General features: G+C 36.2%; 1 protein-coding gene across 5 annotated transcripts in view; it reads left to right on the top strand.

Moving 5' to 3' along the window:
- The window catches only part of LOC131951834 (protocadherin Fat 3), a 47,079-nt gene that overhangs the window by 24,455 nt on the left and 2,163 nt on the right, over positions 1-20,461 (top strand). For all 5 annotated transcript variants that reach the window (XM_059314248.1, XM_059314236.1, XM_059314245.1 and 2 more), the window contains exons 13-17: positions 3,146-3,329; positions 6,230-6,404; positions 12,173-12,406; positions 13,128-13,185; positions 16,255-16,296. In XM_059314248.1, the coding sequence (XP_059170231.1) occupies positions 3,146-3,329; positions 6,230-6,404; positions 12,173-12,406; positions 13,128-13,185; positions 16,255-16,296 (693 nt within the window). The remainder of the gene's footprint in view (positions 1-3,145; positions 3,330-6,229; positions 6,405-12,172; positions 12,407-13,127; positions 13,186-16,254; positions 16,297-20,461) is intronic.

Below are 20,461 nucleotides of genomic sequence, written 5' to 3' on the forward strand. Positions count from 1 at the left end.
TCTTTATAGAAGCCAATATTGTATCACTAAGTCGTTTCAGTGTTAATGAAAATGATTCTATGGTGTTGCTTTGCTCCTCTTTCAATATAGAAAGACTAGGTAGACTTCCGGTTAAAAAAAAATATAAAAAATTATAAATGCTTTCCAGAACTTAAAAAAATAGCTGTGTTTGTATATTAGATGAAATGACATCTATGAGAATTAAATTTAAATTATGAATACAGCAGTGTGTAAAGAATGCATATAGAGCTATTTCCCTAACTGATTTTGTAGACCTGATATTCCACCAGACATGGTGTTCGCTCCATCGTAGGACTGACCATAGCACATTGTCATTGACAGCCCTAAATCTGTGACTGCTGTAAGAAGTGTTTTAAAAAAACCTGCACCAGCTTCAGGAAGCTCACAAAATTGAATAAATCTTTCGATGGCTTCTCCATGTTCAGTATCATATCGAATAGACAAAGAATATTGATCCAGGTGGATTCTATTTGAGCGCTATGTTCGGGAGTCTTCTTCTACTGTTGCGAAGAACATGAGCCAGCCAACTTGATCTCCTCATTTATAATTCTACTACAATGTCGTTTAAGCCTGTCCTTCGCCGTATTTCCATGTTTGGGATTTTGTCGTCCCACTTTATCCTAAGAATAAGTTGGAGGGATCTTCTTTCAAAACCTGTAAGGCTGCTCTCTACTTTCTTTTTTAGTTTCCATGACTCTGCAGCATAGAGAAGTACAGAACGTACATTAGACTTGTAAATCCTTACTTTCGTTTCATGGAGTTTATCTTTAGCCCAAAGCTTTTAGCAATTTGCTCTATTTTGTTCTTGGATGTCGTTTTGGGCATGTGAGAGTAAAGCCAAGTCATCAGCAAAGTCGCAGTCTTCCAGGTGGTTGGTAAGTTCCCAAACAATTCCTCTTGGCTTATCCTCAGTGGCTCTTCTCATAATCCAATCTATTACCACCAAAAAGATGACAGGTGAGATAACACAGCCCTGTCTGACTCCTGTTTTTACCTTGAACTATTTACTTTGCTGATTCTCATGTCGCACACAGCATTGGTTTTGATAGTACATGTCTCTAAGTATGTTTGTGATTTTTCCTGGAAAGCCATATAGCTCTGGTATCTTCTAAATGATGGATGGTGGATGCTATCAAATGCCTTATCAAAATCTAAGTAGTTAATGTAGAGAGAAGAGTTCCTTCCAGGGACTGTCCCACTATGGTGAGCAAGACAAATATTTGGTGTGTGAAGTTAGCAGTTTCTTCTGGGCCTGGTCTGTTCATGGTCAATTCAAATGATTCTGCCCATATTTCCAGTTGCTTTTTATCTGTTGTGAGAATTTTTCCATTTTTGTCCTTGATAGTGGTCGGTTAGAAGCAAGTAAAATAAAAGCTTGTTAAAACTGCATAAAATACATTGCAATAAGAAGCTTTTATCAGTTTATGTAATAATACGCTTAAATAGAAAATAAATCATTTTCTGTAAATATGTTATAATGAGCTACTATTTAAATAACTAAAAAGAAAAGCATGGGTCGCAATATTATGTATTGAATATCTTTACCAGAATTCAAGAAAGAACAAACGACTGGGCACTCCCTTATGAAAAATATATTCCCTTTCGTTTGGAGTTCATTAATAGGTTTATGTTATATAACATAATACTACCGAAGTTCTATTTTCATCATTGAGCGTCAAGGCTTTTATTATTAGTCATACCAACCAGGGGCGTAGCGAGGGGGGGGGCGGGGGGTGCGGACCGCACCGGGTGACACCATTTAGGGGGGTGACACCAAGGCAAAAAATAGCAAAATATATAGAGAAAAACTCGAGGGGGGGGGGGTGCAAATCGAAAGCTTGAGGGGGGGGGTGCAAATCGAAAACTCGAGGGGGGGGGGTGCAAATCGAAAACTCGAGGGGGGGTTGCAAATCGAAAATTTGAAAGTTTGTCCCTGGGAAGGGTCTCTATGCCTCTGGGGGGGTGACACCATTAAGTGCCGCACCGGGTGACACCCGACCTCGCTACGCCACTGATACCAACATCTCATCTATACCATAACTTACCTCCTAGTCCTAGAAATATCTACATTCAACTCCTTTCTAAACCACTGGACTCTCTAACAAAGTTCTAGGACAACTGCTAACTCTTGATCAGCTGACCGTCACACATCACCGGCAGTGGCGGAACTAGAAAAAAAAGGCTCCCCCGCAAAGGAAAAATTAGGGCCCCCTATATGTATATATATATATATATATATATATATATATATATATATATATATATATATATAATCTATATCCTAACTGAGTAATTTAATGTACTTCATTGCAATATATAACCATTCTGAGAGAACAAACTAGACAAATTTAATCAAAACTCATCTTGGGCTACATGAACCCTGCTAAAATGCTGGTCAAAAATATATAAATACGTAAGCTTGATTCGTGAATGGTTTCTCGCGTTATGTTTATTTTTTTCATTTTTGGCTTTTATAATATCAATTTTGAAAACATTGATTTTTATAGTTATACCATTGTTTAGTAGTCTTATTTAAATAAAAATTCAGAGAATCAATTGCTTTTTACTATACATAGTACAACACTACTTTAATGAGCTTCGTGGGCGTCCCTATTTTAAAGAAGGGCAGTAAGTCATGGAAGTTGTGTGAATGTTTGCTACCTTTCAAACTATAGCCCTTGTAGATTTTAAAATATATTTCTACGCAACAATCTCTGCTATAGTAGACCTGTTTTATTTTTTTAAATTTTTTTTTACAAAACCACTTTCAAGATGCATGAAAAATATAATTTTTGAAAAAAAAAACTCATTGTTTTTTGGTCGGAAATGGGCCCCTAAACGACCTGGGCCCCACCGCATTGCGGGGTCTGGCGGTATGGTAGTTCCGCCCCTGATCACCGGTCAGATCGTTCTCCTGCAATTCTATAGGTTCTCTTTGACCAATGTCTAGTTGGCCTATGCTATTCTACCGCCGCCTATTTTTAATTTATTTTTTAATCTTGCCCATACATTTTTCATAGACCATAATTCTGACATGGACAATAACACTGACATCGGCCATAACTCTGACATGGGCCTTAACTGTGACATGGACCAAAATTGTTTTTGACATTTTGTTCTTCAGGTTTGACATAGGTCTCGGCAGGATTACTTTCGCCAAAGACTATGACCTTGATCAGGTGGGCATGGCCCAAGACATTACGGCCATATTTAAAGCCATCGACAGCAAGGGGGCCACCAGCTCAGCGACAGTCTATGTGCACGTGACTGACGTCAACGACAACGCATGTGTGACCAATGCTGGATTAGTAAGTTGATTAGACATTAGGTACATGGACCAGCATGTAGTTAGGTTAAGGTTCGGGTCAACGATATGGCTCGTACTTAGGTTAAGGTAAAACCATGTGGTCAAACACCTTTTATGTGACCAGTAACCTGCCCCGTATGTGGTGATGTAGTTCGATCATTATAATAAGATTGAAAAATTGGATAGGGTGAAATATATAGCATTAATACATCATTTAAATAGAACAATTAGATTGGTTTAAATCTATGATGGGCTACTATGTTATCTATTGGAGACTTTTTCTAAAAGGAAGAGATCCACGCTTCTCGTTACGGTCGTTTGAATAGTAGTGTATTTTTATATACTAGATAAATAGCCCGTTTTGGGAGAAATACAACGGGCGTTGGGTTGATAGTATCATCTTTTTCTCTAAACCGAAAACAGACACACCACCTCAACCTCAAATTTAACCGGAAACGAAAAATGCATTGAAAACGGATTTTTCTTTTTAGAATCGGCATTTTAACCAGACCCGGATACGAAAATGTATGTAGAAACGGAAGGAACTTAACCAAAATCAGAAATTGACATTTTAACGCCAAAGCTAGGCAAAATTACAGAATAAAGTCCAAGTAGAGACAGAGCCGTTTTAAACCCAACGGGATCCGAACCTACCAATTCACGCGGCACCAAATCGCCTCGCCTTCCATGCATCAAGTCAGACGAGTAAACACTTCTGCCAATCAGCTCTACATAGAGCTTTCATGGCAGACCACTATCACAACCGGTGCACGGAAGATGAGGGCTGGCTTGACCTCTGAACCCCGAAGGGTCTGACCGCTAGCCTCATAAACACAAAAAGGACTATTATTCAACCAGACAAGCGACACACAAGTACAGGAACAACAATACAGACACATAGTAACTTCCTAAAATGGGTATAGTTTAAACGCGTAGAAGGTAAGGTAGCAGTCGTTGTTACTGAAATAGAACTATAAAAAGAAAAGTGATATTTCCACGCCAAAGCTAGACAAAGGGTAGGTGGGGATCCCGTTGGATTTAAAACTGCTCTGTCTCTATTTGGACTTTATTAGGAACTTTTGTTTCATTGAATAGGGATTTTTATTTATCAAGAATGGGTATCTTAATCGGATGGATACGGAAACTTAGACAGAAATTAAATTTTAAAAGATACGAAATTTTATTAAAAACAGAACTTTCTCCGGAATCAGCACTTGTCCCGGATACGTAAAATTAGGACTTATCTTATACGAAATTTAAACGAAACGGAACTTATTCGGAACCGGCATTTTAACTTAATCCGGCCTTTTAATCAGAAATACAAATTTAGCTGGATAATATAAACGATAACGGAAAATTTATCTACAGACTGACATTTTAATCGGTAACGAAATTTAAGTGAAAACAGAACTTTTATCCGGAGAAGGAAATTTGACTCAAACGGAAATTTAACAGAAATCGGAAATCTTAATAGATACGAAATTTAACTGGAAAGAAAAGTTTATTTGAAACTGGCAATTTAACCAGAACTGGAAATTAAACCTGAAATAAAACACCTAATAATCCTAACCTTAACGTTAATCCTAATACTAACAGTTACTATACGGTGCTGAGTATGGGTCTGGCCACAATATCCCTTCATATGCTGAGGTCACAAAAACAGGTCAACTCTACTTCACCTGCTCAGTGTCCCATCAACTCAGACAAGTTTTTGTCTTTTAAAATACCGATTTCGGCTGAGCATGGGTCTGACCATACTATCCTTTCATATTCTGACGTCACATGTGAACTCTATACCAGCCCAACTCTACTTCACCTGCCCATTGTCCCGCCAAGTCTCATGCAACATGTTTTTATGGTATAAAAACACCGATTTCGGCCTAGCATGGGTATGACCACACTATCCCTTCATATGCTGAAGAAAAAAATATTTGAAAAAAAATTAACATTAACGTGATGTGTCTCGAACCCGTACCGCCCGCTTGGTAACTATTAAACTATCATCTCCGCTATCGAGGCACTTCCGATTGGGGCAGAATTAGTGGGGTACTCTTTTTTTTTATCTAGATCTAGAGTTAGCGTAAGAATTACGCGAAAATGCCCAATTTATTCCAAATTAAATTTTATCCTAAAATTAGCCAATTCCATAGCTAAAAAAACAAAGATCTATATAAAATAATTAAGGCCTGAAACGGCTTAGTGTAGAGATTCATTATTGGCTTAAATTCTAGATCTAAATAGAGCTAGATATAGATCTAGATCTAGAATCCACGGCTGGCTTAAGTCTAGTTTTTCCATAGCTCTTGACCCTATATCTAGAATCTAGGTATTTAAATAAATTTTATACTCAAATTAGAAGAACTGTTGAAAATTGAAAATAGTGTTGGAACTAATAAAAATAGCAAACAGACGTATCGTTAAAGCTATAGCCGACAGAAAAGTTAGCTTTATAATGCGTTAAACTTTTGAAAGGGTAACATGATCTACCATGGAAGACGCCATGTTTGTTGTAAAAAGTAAATGAATCATGTGACGTCACTATAAATACAGTAATTGTTCTGAACTTTTATAATTAAAGTGGTGCTTCTACTAATGAATGTATCAATTAATTAATTAACGTCTTTAATTAAATTTGTGATGACCAGTTTGGTAAAAAACCCATTATTCTCTACCTTAATACGTATTTCACATCTCTACGCATAGTGCAGATTATTTCCTGTAACCAAATAGGCAAACAAAAATATTTATATATACACTTACAAGCATATATATACCTTAGTATATAGATAGAAAGATAGATTACATAAAAGCGTGTTATTAAAACATTTTTAATAACGTTATCGAAACGTTTTTCAAGTCAAGCTTGTGTTTATCTCACTGTATTTCTTGTACTGTATTTAGACATACGTCACACTGACAGATACTGATCCGCTCAAAACATTGGGAACATTGACACAGCTTGACAAGGATGTGACGTCACCTAACAAGGATACACACTTTGAGGTTTTTTCTGTGTCACCTAAAACATCAAGTGACCATATCATGGTGACACGAACTGGTGAAGTCTATTACACGAGTAAGTTAAACGTAGTAGTACATAAAGCTAAATGTAGTGGCGTGTCCAGAAATGCAGGTAGATAGGCCTCACTCTCTGCGTGTATTTTTAGAAATTGTCGTCTTTATCTGGAAATGTCGGTGTTGAACAATTAAATTAATGAAAGTGAAATAGAAACGCCTATCTTGTCTTCAATGTCTGGACTAACTGTTTGTCAGTGTATGTACTTATTTACATCGATTTGTTTTTGTTTTTGCTTTTATTTTTGTTTTTGTTTTTGTGTGTTTTTTTTTTTTTAAATTAAAGCCAAAAAGAAAAAAAAATGTATGCATAGGTACAATATCATATGCAAATAGTTTAGCGATCTTGTCTTAGCTGCCAGGTGCTCTGTTACAGTTGATAAAGTCGGTCCCCAGTCTTTATCGTATAATCGCTTTAAACAGAGACGATATGACGTGTAAATTTTATGTAAATTTTATGTAAATTGGTTTGCTGTAAAACCTTTATATATTTTTTTACAGACAAATGTACTCACACACATGTTGATGTTACATGTTTTAACTTCAAATTAAAGTATATTCACCTATTAACTAATCATGCTAATTCTCAAATGTGTTTTATAAACCTAAGCGAAGGTAGGCACTATGCCTACTCTAATATATAAAGCTCAAATGAATTATGTGACTCTTTTTACTTTCTCGTATACAAAGTATAGAGAAAGTATTGTAATCGTGAATAAAAAAAATTGAGATGTTTGCAAATCTCGACGTTTTACACCTCCCTGAGTCGGAAAACATAGTTTTGCAATCTTGTCCGTATGTCTTTGTGTGTGTATGTCTGTGTGTCTGTGTGTGTATGTGTGTTTGTGAACACGATAACAGCTAGGTTGATGAAATTTCATGTATAAGTATTATATCAAATGTGTAGTTCTGTTTCAGCTTTTCAGCTATTTCCGGTAACCGGAAATGGCACTTATTCTACTTTTAATTTTTTAAAAGCCAATAACTTGAGTATTGTTTCAGATAGATAAATGAAATTTCACATGTAAGTAGAAGATCTAATTCTCTGCCTTTTGTCAAATTTTGAGTTATTTCCGTTTATCGAAAGTAGTATTTCCGATTCCTCAAAAAACGCATGTAAATTTATAAAGTACTAATAATATTCCGCACTATTATACACATATTGTTTGGCGTTTACTTATTGCACAATTCTTTTTTCTACGAGATTCTATTTATTTATTTTTAAATAAGTAATTAAAAATGGATTTTTAAAATTTCATAAAAAACGTTTTAATAACAAGCGTTTATGTAATAATGCATTAAAAATGAGAAAATAAATTATACACTACTATTTAAATAACTATAAAGAAAAGCGTTGGGCTCTTCCTAAATATTAGTAAAGTTATCCAATAGATACTAAAGTGAACCACGCTTTTCTTTAAATTTATTTAAATAGTAGTGTATAATTTATTTTCTCCTTTTTAGTGCATTATTACACAAAAGCTTGTTATTAAAACGTTTTTATGAAAAAACGTTTTTAGTACTTTACATGTTTTATTTACACAAGAGTTGCTTGACTAAAAACCAGTACGCTCCCACTGAACGTGATAACGCGTGTTTAATAGCGCGGATAAGTTTGATAAGACAGCCTACTAATTTGGACAAAATTGTAATCAATTCATAAAAAATTAATCAGGCAACCAATTAAGTCAAATTTAATGTCATGATGCATTGTCTTCATGTCAGTTAGAAGTGCCTGCAATTTCGCTCGGGCGTTTCGATCTAGACAGAAAGACTGACGACAGTCTTATGATAGACTGACGAGGAAGTGAGTTAAATATAAGCTTGTAAAAATCATGTTTATATCCCGAGTTTCCATCCTCCGTATTATTGTATAAGAATACGAGCCGACACGCGGCATATTATACGCCGCTATTTAGTTGTTTTATTTTCTACTTTTCAGTAATTCATAATTTTTAAATTCGACAGTACCAATGCTGCCACTGAAAATATTTGCTTTAAAACACTATCAGTAGGTCGTTAAGAACGATACTACCCATACCCTCCTTTCCCCCAACCCCAACCCCTACCCTACACCCCCACCTACCCCCCACCCCCACCCCCACCCCCACTTCACCCCACCCCCACCCCCCACCCCCCGTGAAAGCAGCCTCCTCTTAGTTACCTCTCCTAAGTTTAAAATAGTTTCAAACTAAATTATCTGCTCCTAATAGCCGTCACTAAACCCGCTCTATGATTGTAAATATGTAGCGTGAACCACAGCTCACCAGACCATGTAGGGGTGGGGTGGTAGGGAGCGCGCTTGCAGCTTGTTTTCTAGCGTCTCCCAGAAAAGAATTATATATATAGATTCGAGAAAGTTTAGGGTAGATCACTCACGGTTTATTTTATTGAATAATTTTATTTGTAATTTAAAACAAGTACATCAACATAATTTACATAATTTCAATGATCTAATGAAATCGAAGTATTTTATAAATATACGTATTTTTAAAATCTTGAAGATGGATTTAGATATGTCTACATAAAATAACAAATGGATATACTGTTTAGACCATTTCAAACAACATTTATATACAATGTGTACACAGGTAGGTAATAAATACTAAGTATATGCTTGTGAAAAGATTCAAAGTCGAGTGAGAAGAGGGTTCTTGGGGGCAAAATCATTGAACTGTGAGGGTTCTGGTTCATTGATTTGTATTTAAACAATGTTTATAGGATGTGTATGGGGTAGGGGTGGGCAGGCGTGACGTAGGCGAAGTGCCCGTGGAATACAACGTCCGTACGTCGTACGTTCTTCTCTGGTTTACCAAAGCCGTGTTGAGTTAAACAATTTAAAATATTACATAGACTACAGCAGGGGTTCCCAAACATTTTTACTCTAGAGCACATTCTAAAATATCGGTAGGGTGGCGGGCACCACTTATTTTAAATCGACAAACTCCTTCCATAACTTGTTATTTTCCTAAAATTTCTTATTTTCTTATTTTCTTATAGTCATAATGTATTAATAAATAATAAACAAAAATGTTTCAAAAAAATAAAATTATTTGGCAATTTTTTTTTTTCAAATTGCATACACACTGAGAAATGTATTTACAAAACGTAAATAGTGCAGTCTGGCTCGCCGCTAGACAAGTTGGGACAAGAATCAAACATATTTAATAAACCTAGGCAGTCAATAAAAAATTAAAACTGTAACACATGAATAAAAATAAATCATATTTTAAAATAATGTTTATGAAAAAAATTCTGTCTCTATCGAATAGTGAGAGGCGGGCACATACGAATCGTTCAGCGGGCGCCATGGCGCCCGCGGGCACAGGGTTGGTTACATTTGAGAGGGAAAACTCGATTCGATACCTGTGGTGGGGTGGGCGGAGTTGTAATAGGAGCAGGGAGAGTGTCATGTGGGAATTATTCTAATTTATATATTATTTAAATATAGTAATTCAACACAGGAGTGGGTTCATAGTGGCAGTAAGGAATGTGGCACTGTATGTGACAGCGGATAGCCTGGGGGGGGGGGGGACTCGTGGATAACATGAATGTGCTAAAAAAAACTCTACTTGATCGTCATTGTGTAATATTCTTAAAGTGTTTGAATAAAAATTAATATTGATGGTTTTGTAAAAACAGTTTCATTTTCCAAACTTACATTTTAATTCACGTAACTTGTTAAAAACAAAATCAAATTAAATGTAAGACAATTCAGAAAATGTTTAATTGTGTCTAAAAACGAAGTGTACAAACTACTTATTACTTTCCTTGAAAGATCACACACAAAAATTAAATCCGTTATTTTTTTTACCATCAATTACTTGCTTTGATAGTTCACACAAAAAATTAAATCCGTTATTTTTTTTTACCATCAATTACTTGCTTTGATAGTTCACACAAAAAAATTAAATCCGTTATTTTTTTTTACCATCAATTACTTGCTTTGATAGTTCACACAAAAAAATTAAATCCGTTATTTTTTTTTACCATCAATTACTTGCTTTGATAGTTCACACAAAAAAATTACTTCCCTTAGACCCATCGGGAAAAATATTTTTTATTAGTTTGTTTCGATTTTTAAAATAAAACTTAATTTATACCCTAAATGTACCGTATACTAATTATTAAGTTTAATGAATGACAGTTTAGAAGCCGTTCCTAAATGTCCTGTAACTTTTATCTTTCCGTTTGCGGATAAGATGGAGTATTAGAGTCGTTCACATCATTGAACCAGGCGCATCCGCAGAGTATGATTTACGCCCCGGGCCACCTGTGAGCGCTATGGTGTATACGTTCGTTTTTTTTTCAAGAGTGCGATAGGCTGTGAATAAAAAAGTTTACTATAGTCGTTTACTAAATCGAATCTAGGGCGTCATCTGGCGCCCCGACAGGGTGCTATTAGGCGCCCCGGGCCTTCCCCCTCATTCAGTTTAATTGGAGAAGTGATATATTTCCTAAACGCGGGCAATGCTTGTTATATGCTACTTAATAAATACACAAGGCACGGTCCTTGAGAGATAGGTTTTTCAGAGGCCAGTGCAGGGCCTGGCCGGGACTGCTAGTGTAATAGTAAATACCGAATAATTGTTTGGTTTAAATGGAAATGATCACCAAGATGAGTCACTGCTTTATGTGTTCTTTTTTTTTTAATCTATATCCTTAGTTCCTTAGTAGACTACTGTCCAAATTATTTTGTTTTAAAACAATCAAACCGACATCCAAGACAGGTATTCGGAGTTTGAGGCCTGTCTGGCTAATGGGAGTCACCTCCTGAGCCGGTGATGTCTGTCAGGAAAGAAAAAAAACATTTGATAATTATCGTTGGCTATTACCGTACAATCCTTATTTTAGTGTATATGTTATTGTCATTTTAATGTTGTAATGTGTGCCTCTGTTAGTAAACTACCATATATATATATATATATATATATATATATATATATATATATATATATATATATATATATATATATATATATATATATATATATGTATTGTTCAGATGGGGCCCTAACCCTATTCCTAAGTCTAACCCTAACCGCAGCCATCAGATTATTGATTGATTTAATCTGATCACTAGAACTGTTTACTATCCATCAGATTATTGATTGGTTTAATCTGATCACTAGAACTGTTTGCTAGCCATCAGATTATTGATTAATTTAATCTGATCACTAGAACTGTTTACTATCCATCAGATTATTGATTGATTTAATCTGATCACTAGAACTGTTTACTAGCCATCAGATTATTGATTGATTTAATCTGATCACTAGAACTGTTTGCTAGCCATCAGATTATTGATTGATTTAATCTCATCACTAGAACTGTTTGCTAGCCATCAGATTATTGATTGATTTAATCTCATCACTAGAACTGTTTGCTAGCCATCAGATTATTGATTGATTTAATCTGATCACTAGAACTGTTTACTATCCATCAGATTATTGATTGATTTAATCTGATCACTAGAACTGTTTGCTAGCCATCAGATTATTGATTGATTTAATCTGATCACTAGAACTGTTTGCTAGCCATCAGATTATTGATTGATTTAATCTGATCAATAGAACTGTTTACTATCCATCAGATTATTGATTGATTTAATCTGATCACTAGAACTGTTTGCTAGCCATCAGATTATTGATTGATTTAATCTGATCACTAGAACTGTTTACTAGCCATCAGATTATTGATTGATTTAATCTGATCACTAGAACTGTTTACTAGCCATCAGATTATTGATTGATTTAATCTGATCACTAGAACTGTTTGCTGCCGATCAGGCCGGCACCTCCTTCAAGGTCAATGTCGTCTGTGTTGATAGCGGCACACCACAGCTAAACACCACAACAGCTGTTATCGTCACCTACAGCCCGGCTACAACACCATCAACAACACCAACAGCCAGTACCACAGCCTCGACAACAACAACTGAGGCCGACATCTGGGACAAGACAGAGTTCAAAGCGTTGTTTGGTTCCCTCATTGGACTGGCTGGTAGAGTTTTATAATTTGGTTCCCTGATTGGACTGGCTGGTAGAGTTTTATCATTTGGTTCCCTCATTGGACTGGCTGGTAGAGTTTTATCATTTGGTTCCCTCATTGGACTGGCTGGTAGTTTTATCATTTGGTTCCCTCATTGGACTGGCTGGTAGAGTTTTATCATTTGGTTCCCTCATTGGACTGGCTGGTAGAGTTTTATAATTTGGTTCCCTCATTGGACTGGCTGGTAGAGTTTTATAATTTGGTTCCCTCATTGGACTGGCTGGTAGAGTTTTATCATTTGGTTCCCTCATTGGACTGGCTGGTAGAGTTTTATAATTTGGTTCCCTCATTGGACTGGCTGGTAGAGTTTTATCATTTGGTTCCCTCATTGGACTGGCTGGTAGAGTTTTATCATTTGGTTCCCTGATTGGACTGGCTGGTAGAGTTTTATCATTTAATTCCCTCATTGGACTGGCTGGTAGAGTTTTATAATTTGGTTCCCTCATTGGACTGGCTGGTAGTGTTTTATAATGAGAGTTGAAGTTTAATTCTAGGATTAGGGATAGAGTTTAATGCTAAGGTTAGAATTATTTTAAGGCTAGGGTGGGAAGTACATCAGTCAATGTGAAGTCATATGTCACATGATGGTGACATATTCATGTGACGTTTGATGTCCCATGACTTAGTTCCATCCACTAATGTGATAACTGATGTCAATGTGTATGTCCTGCAGGCCTTCTGTTTGTGGTAGGACTAGCAGCATTGGTGGCGTACTGCTGCAGCAAGTATCGGTACGTTTTGATTTCAAATGATGTGCTGGTGTTTCTCTCTGACCAATTGCTCTGTGTTTGTACATGCAGCTCATGGTTGTGTTTAAAGTCTATGTTTTTCGTTGATTGTTTTAACATTTTAGTTCTATTGGCTGTTATGGTTGTGTTTAAAGTCTATGTTTTTCGTTGATTGTTTTAACATTTTAGTTCTATTGGCTGTTATGGTTGTGTTTAAAGTCTATGTTTTTAGTTGATTGTTTTAACATTTTAGTTCTATTGGCTGTTATGGTTGTGTTTAAAGTCTATGTTTTTCGTTGATTGTTTTAACATTTTAGTTCTATTGGCTGTTATGGTTGTGTGTGTACTTGAAATTTTGTTTTTTTTGTGTATATTTTTTTGTTGGTTTTGAGTTGGAAAACTGTGTTCGTTTTCTTCTTTCGTATTATAAAAAATAACTAGAATTTCAAACTAAAAATAGCCATTCAACTTCATTTCATGGTGAAATCAAACCAACAACGCAGTAAAGTATGAATTAAAAATTTACCATGAAATGCTGTCGTAAAATTCATACATCTTTTTCTGGTCAGCAAACGCTACATATATTATTATTTACATATAGTAATACATTTAGATTTTCACAAAATGTCGACATTTTTCACCTACCCGAGTTGGAAAAAAACCTAGTTTTACAATTATGTCTGTTTGTATATGTGTGTGTGGTGTGTGTGCGTGTGTGTGTGTGTGCGCGCGCGCGTGCGAGTGTGTATGCGTGGTGACAGAAAAAATGATCTCAAGACAAATGATCTCAGACAAAATATCTCAGACAAAAATATCTCACGTACAAATTATCTCACGTACAGATTATCTCAGGACAAATGATCTCACGGACAAAAGATACCTGAACAAAATATATCAGGAAAAATGATCTCAGGACAATCGATCTCTGACAAAATATCTCACAGCAAAATTTTAATAGTGTATTTGATTATTTTAGTTGATCTGAACATTTTTTGAATTGACTGTCATATGGTTTTGTTTACTATGTTTATTATTGTTTATATGCCTATATAATAATTGTGAGAAATGTTTGCCGTATATATCTGTCATATTGAACTAAACATTTTAAAATTAAGATTGCTAATATAGTATGCGAATATTAAAGAATTTTATTTCGATAGATAGTGTAGGTGGTCTTGACAAACATGAGACAATCCTACTACGTCAGGTGGACGAAACTAGATCAAATGGAATGAAATAACAATAAAGATAAACCTTCGTATCAAGATGGCCGCCAGCTTTGATGGCAGAGACATGCCTTAAGGGAAAGACATCCGCCCTCCATGGACAATACAACTAGCATCTACAGCCAATAGTTATGCGTCGGTCACACCTTGGTGATCAGGTGACAAATGCTTATTTAAACGACAGCGGTCATCGCGGAGCTAAGTTTGTCGTAGTGTGCATGCAAACAAAGCAGTATTGGTACCGATTATTCAGCTATGGCCTCATTCGTTACCTCGCAGAAAGGTTTTAGGACATTAGTTTCTCGTGAATTTATGTTTATTAAAGCCAGAAGTGGAGCAGCAGGCAAAGAGATTTAGAAATGTGAAGTTAGAACATGTCGAGCAAGAGTTCACACCATACATAATCACATAGTATTGGAGAGGCGTGATCATAACGATGTACCTGCCAGCAGAGAAAAGTAAACGTTATGTTTGGGTTTATGATGCAATAAAACCATAGTTTCACGTTACGAACCTGAAGACAGAGGCGTAGCGAAGGGGGGGGGGGGGGGCGGGGGGTGCGGACCGCACCGGGTGACACCTTTTAGGGGGGTGACACCAACGCAAAAAATAGCAAAATATATAGAGAAAAACTCGAGTGGGGGGTGCAAATCAAAAGTTTGAGGGGGGGGGGGGTGCAAATCGAAAATTTGAAAGTTTGTCCCTGGGAAGGGTCTCTATGCCTCTGGGGGGGGGGGGGGGGGGGGGTGACACCATTAAGTGCCGCACCGGGTGACACCCGACCTCGCTACGCCACTGGCCTGAAGACCCATTCATATTTTTGTAAAATGTTTCGCGTGTTTTGAATATTTATGTTACTTTATTTGTTTTATACATTATCATTTATTATACGTTTGTTTTAATTTTTACTTTTTCAAATCAAATGCTATCACAAAGATTGAGTTACATAAATCTTTTGATGTTTTGTTAAGTTTAACAAATTCATTTTATTCACAATTATTATGCGTAAAAAAGTAAAAAACCATATTGACAGTCAATAAAAAAAAAGCTCAAATCAATTAAAATCGTCGTAAATAGTATTAAAATTTTGTGTGAGATATTTTGTCTGATATTTTGTCTGGCATCATTTGTCCATGATATCGTTTGTTCTGATATATTTTGTCCTGATATCTTTTGTCCGTGAGACCATTTGTCCTTGAGATCATTTGTCCTGAGATCATTTGTCCTGAGATCATTTTTCATGGAACCGTATGCGTTATTGCTGTGTGTGCGTGCGCAGTTTGGTCAACGAAATGTTATTTTAAGTATTATATAAAAGTTATACTTCTCTCTCTCTCTCTCTCTCTATATATATATATATATATATATATATATATATATATATATATATATATATATATATATATATATATATATATATATATATACATATATACATATATATATATATATATATATATATATATATATATATATATATATATATATATATATATATATATATATATATATATATATATATATATATATACGAATGTATATCATGAATGTAGATTTCTGTTAAGGTCTGAGTTAACTCAGTGAAAAGAAAAGTATTTATTGTATTATAGTGAACATAAAAACTTTAATACCCTTTCAGTCAAGTGGGGAAAATATATAAATTTATTAGGTACTGTACGTAGATTTCAATTTACTTATGGATGATTTCCGGTACTTGGAAATCATGTTACTTAGTTTTAACTTTCAAAAACCTTCAGAATTTAATAATTTTATATCATAATCTCATGAATCAAATTGACCATAAGCATTATTTAAAAATTCGAACACATTTTCTTTTCTTCCACAGTCCCAAAATAAAGACACCACCCAAAAAAGTAGAGCCGTACAGGTTAGTAAATCATCTTTATTTATGATTTTCTCTGGCTAGTAAATCATCTTTATTTATGATTTTCTCTGGCTAGTAATTCATCTTTATTTATGATTTTCTCTGGCAAGTAAACCATCTTTATTTATAATTTTCTCTGGTTAGTAAAAAAAAACTATTTATGATTTTCTCTGGATAGTATTATCATCTTTATTTATGATTTTCTCGGGATAGCATTATCATCTTTATTTATAATTTTCTCTGGTTAGTAAAAAAAACTATTTATGATTTTCTCTGGATAGTATTATCATCTTTATTTATGATTTTCTCTTCTAATGCAGCTTCAAATCTGCCTCCCTTATTTAAAAAAATTAAGAGTTCACTTCACCTTTTGTATATTTTATTTGATCTTTTAACGTCTGTTAGATTTGGTCTGTTAGATTTGGTCTGTTAGATCTGGTCTGTTAGATCTGGTCTGTTAGATATGGTCTGTTAGATCTAGTCTGTTAGATCTGGTCTGTTAAAGTCTGTTAGATCTGGTCTGTTAGATCTGGTCTGTTAGATCTGGTCTGTTAGATCTGGTCTGTTAGATCTAGTCTGTTAGATCTGGTCTGTTAGATCTGGTCTGTTAAAGTCTGTTAGATCTGGTCTGTTAGATCTGGTCTGTTAGATCTGGTCTGTTAGATCTAGTCTGTTAGATCTGGTCTGTTAGATCTGGTCTGTTAAAGTCTGTTAGATCTGGTCTGTTAGATCTGGTCTGTTAGATCTGGTCTGTTAGATCTGGTCTGTTAAATTCTGTTAGATCTGGTCTGTTAGATCTGGTCTGTTAGATCTGGTCTGTTAGATCTGGTCTGTTAAAGTCTGTTAGATCTGGTCTGTTAATTCTGGTCTGTTAAAGTCTGTTAGATCTGGTCTGTTAGATCTGGTCTGTTAGATCTGGTCTGTTAGATCTGGTCTGTTAGATTTTGTCTGTTAGATCTGGTCAGTTAAAGTCTGTTAAATCTGGTCTGTTAGATCTGGTCTGTTAGATCTGGTCTGTTAGATCTAGTCTGTTAGATCTGGTCTGTTAGATCTGGTCTGTTAGATCTGGTCTGTTAGATCTGGTCTGTTAGATCTGGTCTGTTAGATCTGGTCTGTTAGATCTGGTCTGTTAGATCTGGTCTGTTAGATCTGGTCTGTTAGATCTGGTCTGTTAAAGTCTGTTAGATCTGGTCTGTTAGATCTGGTCTGTTAAAGTCTGTTAGATCTGGTCTGTTAGATCTGGTCTGTTAAAGTCTGTTAGATCTGGTCTGTTAGATCTGGTCTGTTAGATCTGGTCTGTTAGATCTGGTCTGTTAGATCTGGTCTGTTAGATCTGGTCTGTTAGATCTGGTCTGTTAGATCTGGTCTGTTAGATCTGGTCTGTTAGATCTGGTCTGTTAAAGTCTGTTAGATCTGGTCTGTTAGATCTGGTCTGTTAAAGTCTGTTAGATCTGGTCTGTTAGATCTGGTCTGTTAAAGTCTGTTAGATCTGGTCTGTTAGATCTGGTCTGTTAGATCTGGTCTGTTAGATCTGGTCTGTTAGATCTGGTCTGTTAGATCTGGTCTGTTAAAGTCTGTTAGATCTGGTCTGTTAGATCTGGTCTGTTAGATCTGGTCTGTTAAAGTCTGTTAGATCTGGTCTGTTAGATCTGGTCTGTTAGATCTGGTCTGTTAAAGTCTGTTAGATCTGGTCTGTTAGATCTGGTCTGTTAGATCTGGTCTGTTAGATCTGGTCTGTTAGATCTGGTCTGTTAGATCTGGTCTGTTAAAGTCTGTTAGATCTGGTCTGTTAGATCTGGTCTGTTAGATCTGGTCTGTTAGATCTGGTCTGTTAGATCTAGTCTGTTAGATCTGGTCTGTTAGATCTGGTCTGTTAAAGTCTGTTAGATCTGGTCTGTTAGATCTGGTCTGTTAGATCTGGTCTGTTAGATCTAGTCTGTTAGATCTGGTCTGTTAGATCTGGTCTGTTAAAGTCTGTTAGATCTGGTCTGTTAGATCTGGTCTGTTAGATCTGGTCTGTTAGATCTGGTCTGTTAAATTCTGTTAGATCTGGTCTGTTAGATCTGGTCTGTTAGATCTGGTCTGTTAGATCTGGTCTGTTAAAGTCTGTTAGATCTGGTCTGTTAATTCTGGTCTGTTAAAGTCTGTTAGATCTGGTCTGTTAGATCTGGTCTGTTAGATCTGGTCTGTTAGATCTGGTCTGTTAGATTTTGTCTGTTAGATCTGGTCAGTTAAAGTCTGTTAAATCTGGTCTGTTAGATCTGGTCTGTTAGATCTGGTCTGTTAGATCTAGTCTGTTAGATCTGGTCTGTTAGATCTGGTCTGTTAGATCTGGTCTGTTAGATCTGGTCTGTTAGATCTGGTCTGTTAGATCTGGTCTGTTAGATCTGGTCTGTTAGATCTGGTCTGTTAGATCTGGTCTGTTAGATCTGGTCTGTTAAAGTCTGTTAGATCTGGTCTGTTAGATCTGGTCTGTTAAAGTCTGTTAGATCTGGTCTGTTAGATCTGGTCTGTTAAAGTCTGTTAGATCTGGTCTGTTAGATCTGGTCTGTTAGATCTGGTCTGTTAGATAAAGTCTGTTAGATCTGGTCTGTTAGATCTGGTCTGTTAAAGTCTGTTAGATCTGGTCTGTTAGATCTGGTCTGTTAGATCTGGTCTGTTAGATCTGGTCTGTTAGATCTGGTCTGTTAGATCTGGTCTGTTAGATCTGGTCTGTTAGATCTGGTCTGTTAGATCTGGTCTGTTAGATCTGGTCTGTTAGATCTGGTCTGTTAGATCTGGTCTGTTAAAGTCTGTTAGATCTGGTCTGTTAGATCTGGTCTGTTAAAGTCTGTTAGATCTGGTCTGTTAGATCTGGTCTGTTAAAGTCTGTTAGATCTGGTCTGTTAGATCTGGTCTGTTAGATCTGGTCTGTTAGATCTGGTCTGTTAGATCTGGTCTGTTAGATCTGGTCTGTTAGATCTGGTCTGTTAGATCTGGTCTGTTAGATCTGGTCTGTTAGATCTGGTCTGTTAGATCTGGTCTGTTAAAGTCTGTTAGATCTGGTCTGTTAGATCTGGTCTGTTAAAGTCTGTTAGATCTGGTCTGTTAGATCTGGTCTGTTAAAGTCTGTTAGATCTGGTCTGTTAGATCTGGTCTGTTAGATCTGGTCTGTTAGATCTGGTCTGTTAGATCTGGTCTGTTAGATCTGGTCTGTTAGATCTGGTCTGTTAAAGTCTGTTAGATCTGGTCTGTTAGATCTGGTCTGTTAGATCTGGTCTGTTAAAGTCTGTTAGATCTGGTCTGTTAGATCTGGTCTGTTAGATCTGGTCTGTTAAAGTCTGTTAGATCTGGTCTGTTAGATCTGGTCTGTTAGATCTGGTCTGTTAGATCTGGTCTGTTAGATCTGGTCTGTTAGATCTGGTCTGTTAGATCTGGTCTGTTAAAGTCTGTTAGATCTGGTCTGTTAGATCTGGTCTGTTAGATCTGGTCTGTTAGATCTGGTCTGTTAGATCTGGTCTGTTAGATCTGGTCTGTTAGATCTGGTCTGTTAGATCTGGTCTGTTAGATCTGGTCTGTTAAAGTCTGTTAGATCTGGTCTGTTAGATCTGGTCTGTTAAAGTCTGTTAGATCTGGTCTGTTAGATCTGGTCTGTTAAAGTCTGTTAGATCTGGTCTGTTAGATCTGGTCTGTTAGATCTGGTCTGTTAGATCTGGTCTGTTAGATCTGGTCTGTTAGATCTGCTCTGTTAGATCTGGTCTGTTAAAGTCTGTTAGATCTGGTCTGTTAGATCTGGTCTGTTAGATCTGGTCTGTTAAAGTCTGTTAGATCTGGTCTGTTAGATCTGGTCTGTTAAATCTGGTCTGTTAAAGTCTGTTAGATCTGGTCTGTTAGATCTGGTCTGTTAGATCTGGTCTGTTAGATCTGGTCTGTTAGATCTGGTCTGTTAGATCTGGTCTGTTAGATCTGGTCTGTTAAAGTCTGTTAGATCTGGTCTGTTAGATCTGGTCTGTTAGATCTGGTCTGTTAAAGTCTGTTAGATCTGGTCTGTTAGATCTGGTCTGTTAAATCTGGTCTGTTAAAGTCTGTTAGATCTGGTCTGTTAGATCTGGTCTGTTAGATCTGGTCTGTTAAATCTGGTCTGTTAAAGTCTGTTAGATCTGGTCTGTTAGATCTGGTCTGTTAGATC

The sequence above is a fragment of the Physella acuta genome, unplaced genomic scaffold (assembly GCF_028476545.2).
Source record: "Physella acuta isolate Inbredline_101_S28 unplaced genomic scaffold, ASM2847654v3 ptg000067l, whole genome shotgun sequence".
Lineage (NCBI taxonomy): Eukaryota > Metazoa > Mollusca > Gastropoda > Physidae > Physella > Physella acuta.